This window comes from Eutrigla gurnardus (genome assembly GCF_963514095.1).
Source record: "Eutrigla gurnardus genome assembly, chromosome: 15".
Classification (NCBI taxonomy): domain Eukaryota; kingdom Metazoa; phylum Chordata; class Actinopteri; order Perciformes; family Triglidae; genus Eutrigla; species Eutrigla gurnardus.
This window is the reverse complement of record NC_139938.1, coordinates 8,965,181-8,969,398: the sequence shown is the minus strand read 5'-3', so window position 1 is coordinate 8,969,398 and position 4,218 is coordinate 8,965,181. Positions and strand designations below refer to the sequence as shown.

General features: G+C 39.7%; 1 protein-coding gene across 1 annotated transcript; it reads right to left on the bottom strand.

Moving 5' to 3' along the window:
* Positions 1-3,475, bottom strand: LOC311025758 (protein ripply1-like). The gene is made up of 4 exons (XM_084028844.1): positions 3,233-3,475; positions 2,763-2,838; positions 2,093-2,166; positions 1-1,854 (listed from the first exon to the last, which is right to left on the bottom strand). Exons 1-4 carry the CDS (start codon positions 3,322-3,324, stop codon positions 1,707-1,709), a joined length of 390 nt encoding a protein of 129 aa, XP_083884970.1. The 5' UTR covers positions 3,325-3,475; the 3' UTR covers positions 1-1,706.
* Positions 3,476-4,218: the final 743 nt, after the last annotated feature.

Sequence of the window (4,218 nt, the reverse complement as noted above, 5' to 3'; positions counted from 1 at the left end):
TCGGCCTTAGGAAGTGTTAATTGAATATTGTTGAAAAATAAAGAAATACATTATGGTATATTAAGTTACCCAGCAGTATAATTAAAATAGGTGCAACAAGGAGATAGTTTTCATCAACAAGCTTTATTTTGGTGTCACCTTATTTTGATTCAATGTATGTAAATCACTGGAAAAATGAAATGTGTACCGCAAAAATTGTTGAATGAGTTCAATTAATTGATTGAATGATGAATTGTGCTGTTAAAATATTATGGTTATGAATATTGCATTCCATGTCTGCCAATAAATCTGACAAACTGTGCCTTTAAATAAAAGTTCAGTTTTTCTGTTCCCTTTGTTAATTTGTCACATAGCTGCGATCCCACCAATCAGAAGCTCTGTATACATCAACAGGTTGTAGAGACAAAGCAGATGAGGATAAATAGCTTATTTTATTTCTTCATACAAAAGGAGACTGATGCACAGATGTATAAAAATAAGTCAGCATAAACGTGTTTTTGTACAATGTGCATGATAAATTATACATTTGTGTAGATTACATTCTATATACACTGAAAAGGATCAGACCTTAAATATAACAAACATCCCAATATGGGAACAAAATAGCAGATACTGCATACCAGCTCCATGTTAAAGTAATGTAGACCAAGCCCAGCAGTTCATGTGGTGCTTTTGTTCTGTAACTGTAGCATGGAATTAGCAAGCTAACTAGCCAGCCCCTAAATGAGTTAAACTGAAGAGATTAATGCTTCATCCACATGCTCTTGTCATAGTGTAGGAATGCACATTCCTACCAGCAGATAATCAGTCAATAACATTGATTCACCAGATATTATGTTCTGATGTTTTCATGTTCTACAGTAAAGAGAGAAAAGGTCTGTGCTATGATTGTAATGATACACTGGTTATGAAATTAGACACTGATAGATGTGATTGGTCTCTCTCTGCTGGCCATCAGGGGGCGACTCCTCTGCTTGTAAGTCCGATTACATGGAAGTCTCAAGGACTATGAGAAAATTACCCTACTTCTCTTCGTCTGATTTATTATCTCAGTAAACATTGTAAACATGAGTTTATGGTCTCAATCTCTAGTTTCAAGTCTATTTCAATCCAGCATGGTGTTCATTTAGTAAATTATGGTCCATTTAGAGTCAAACAGACCATAAAGCAGGGGATGCTTTAGGGCGGGACTATGTGATTGACAGGCCACTACCACGCTACCAATGCAATTAGCTACTAAGATGACTCTAACACTTAGCTGTAAAGTTGACTTTGAATTATGAAGCTAACTTTGTTAACAGCTTCACATCAGAATCCAGATGGATCCAGAACCAGTAAGGGTGCTGCATGGGGTGCCCTCTTCTACTTGTGTTCATCAGATCCACGATGGCGAGATGATCCAAGATGGCGACAGTCAAAATGCCAAACTCGAGGCTTCAAAACCATAGTCCACAAACCAATGGTTGACATCATGATGACTACGTCCACTTCTTATTTACAGTCTGTTCTCTGTCCTCACTGAGTCTTGAAAACCTTCTTCTCTTTGCTTGTTTGCCACGGACCACAAAGTTCAGTTCATTTTTGTCTTTTGCATCTTTTAAAATGCAGTATCAAAGTGTGTACAAGTGGTCACTGCAGGAAGACAGAAATGCTGCAACTGTCACTCAGTTGTAGGAGGTGAAATGAGACGGCTGCATTAGAGACTCCTAAGAGTCGTCGTCCTCCTCCTCATCCTCATCTTCACTGTCAGACTCGTCATAAAAGCTGATGGTCGCCTGGACGGGGAAGTTCCTCAGCAAAGCCTCTCCGTCGCTGTACAGATAGTCAAACGACTTGGATTTGGGCCAGAACAGCCTGTTGGAGAGAATGAACAATATACCTGTCAACACTCTGGTACTCATGGTCTAAAATAAAGGAAACTATTTCTAGTCAGTACATGTTTGTCAGTTGTGTCTAACCAGAGATCGAGTGCAAAGAACTCTGTATACACCTCCTCTTGTTTGTGTTGCAATAAAATATATAAATAAAAGTTGTGGTGTGTTGTGGATTGAATACATGTCCGTATGTAGGAGTGGACCCAGAGGACACTGACCTGACAGGGTGATGGAAGCTCTGAGGTTTCCCTTCTGATGAGGAGCAGCCTGGCTCGCTCGGTCTCAATGAAGGCTGATGGAATCAAAAACAATGACTTCAGTATTTTGGTGTAAACAACAATATCATTTTACTTTTAGGTTAGTCTTGCAAACACTGTCACCATGCTGAAAGTTATGAAACATTCTGGACATTCAATTATTGCATTTGAGAATTGTCCTAAGTATATAATAAGTATGCTATGACAATGTGAAAGGGGTTTCTCATAGAGAGTAACCTAAAGAAATGCATCACCTGCATCTTTACAGAGCTTTAGAGTGAGTTTATGGATTTGACCAGCAACTCTGTTCTGGTTCACTGTTCTGGTGACCAGCAGATGCCACCAGAGGTCATCTCTATATTAACAGGTATTTGAGCTGAGAAAGATGGTGACTAATTTCCATCGTTTGTTGCCTTAAAAAGCTGATAATCAAACGGTCGTGACATAGAGGCACTCCCTGACCCTCTGCTGTATGAGATGTCAACTAACCGACCACACAGGAGACTTTTTATTGTTTGCTTTGTCAGAGATTTTGCCTCTTAATATACCTCATGGTAACCATGACTGTTAAACCAAACACTAACTGTGAGTGAACCAGTGATCTTATATCCATGGAGGTGTTGTAACTTACACAGGACGGATTTCTCCAAGTGCATCGCTCTGGTCCATCTCTGCTGGACAACCACGGTCTCCACAAGGAAGTCTGGCTGCAAGGAGGGGGACACAAGAGGTTCATTACATCCAAATACTACTAAAACAGGTCTACGTGGAGTCAAACTGATCCTAGGATACTGCAAAAACCCATCAGACACATATGGATAATGACTCGATATACAGATGCAACTGTTTTCTTTCTAGTGACAGACTATGTCACTGTTTTAGCTTAAATACTTTAACTAACATTACAGTTCATTTAGCTAGCAACAGTTCTTCGACACAAAAGACAACGTTGCTGTAATTAAAGTGCTTTTGCGTAACGTTATGTCAGAGTCTGTCAGTGAAAGCAGCTGCTGTAACCGCCCGGACGCACATTGATTCAAGCTACAGTCAATACGTTGGCTACGACGTTAGCTAACAGCCCCGCCAGGAACCGGTACCAACCTGCCGTTTGTGTCCGAGTTACAGCTCACGGTCAGCGGCCGCGGTGCTGCGCTGAAGGACGGCTGCTGGAGGACCAAGCAGGCGGAACTCATCTTCTTCGCTTCTTCTCAGAAATACTTGTTGTTTCCCTTGGATTGGATGTGATCGCTGGTCGGAGGACTGCGGGTTGTTGTTCCTGTGTGGACCTCAGTACTACAGCTGGAGATTATCAGCGGGGCTGTGAGAGAGAAAGACGCCGTCCGACAGCGACGCCAGGGCTTTATATAGCACTGCTGGTGGGGGGGGGGGGGGGGGGGCATTCCTCCTGGGTGACAAATGTTGTCGAGTGACAAATGATGGACTCATGCATGACTATCTTCACTCGTCGTGAATAAAAACAATGAAGGAGAATGCGCTGTTTGTTTGTTTGAGGTGAAAGGTCTTACTGCTCTGGTGAGTGAAATCAATATATAAAATAAACTGCAGTAGCCTACAATACAATATACTAATTCTATTACATTTTACTCGACTTGACTGTACTTGCAGACACACAAAAAAACAAAGCACAATTTGAAGTGTATTTACTGAGCTTTTATGTGGTTTAATGGAACAACTTCAGTATACTTAGTAGAAGTAAGTAAATGGCTGGACATGCTTGATTCATTAAATTCAAGTTTGCTTTGCAATATAACATTAATATGTTCTTGTTTTGATAATAATATGCTCAATCATATGCCTTGTTTATTCCAATGAAACAATTAATTAAAAAGAATATATGCTTCAAGTGCATACAATACAATTTTAAACATTCATTTTAAAATTAGACCTAAAATATATTTAACAACAAAGTTGAAAGTAAAGTATGATATTGGTACTATATTTCCAGATAGTGCATTTCTTTGTTGGTATATTTGAAATATGCTATTGCAAATTGAAATACAATTGAAATACACTTAATTTATTGCTTAACTGGGTGTTGAGAATGAATCAGTGAATTAGCAGAATCA

Bases quoted from the DNA above. Each gene is read 5' to 3' on its own strand.
- LOC311025758 (XM_084028844.1), bottom strand. From the start codon at position 3,324: ATGAGTTCCGCCTGCTTGGTCCTCCAGCAGCCGTCCTTCAGCGCAGCA. The intron at 2,839-3,232 runs GTTGGTACCGGT...CCCTCCTTGCAG, and splicing joins AACTCGGACACAAACGGCAG to CCAGACTTCCTTGTGGAGAC. The intron at 1,855-2,092 runs GTCAGTGTCCTC...TCTCTCCAACAG, and splicing joins AGCTTCCATCACCCTGTCAG to GCTGTTCTGGCCCAAATCCA.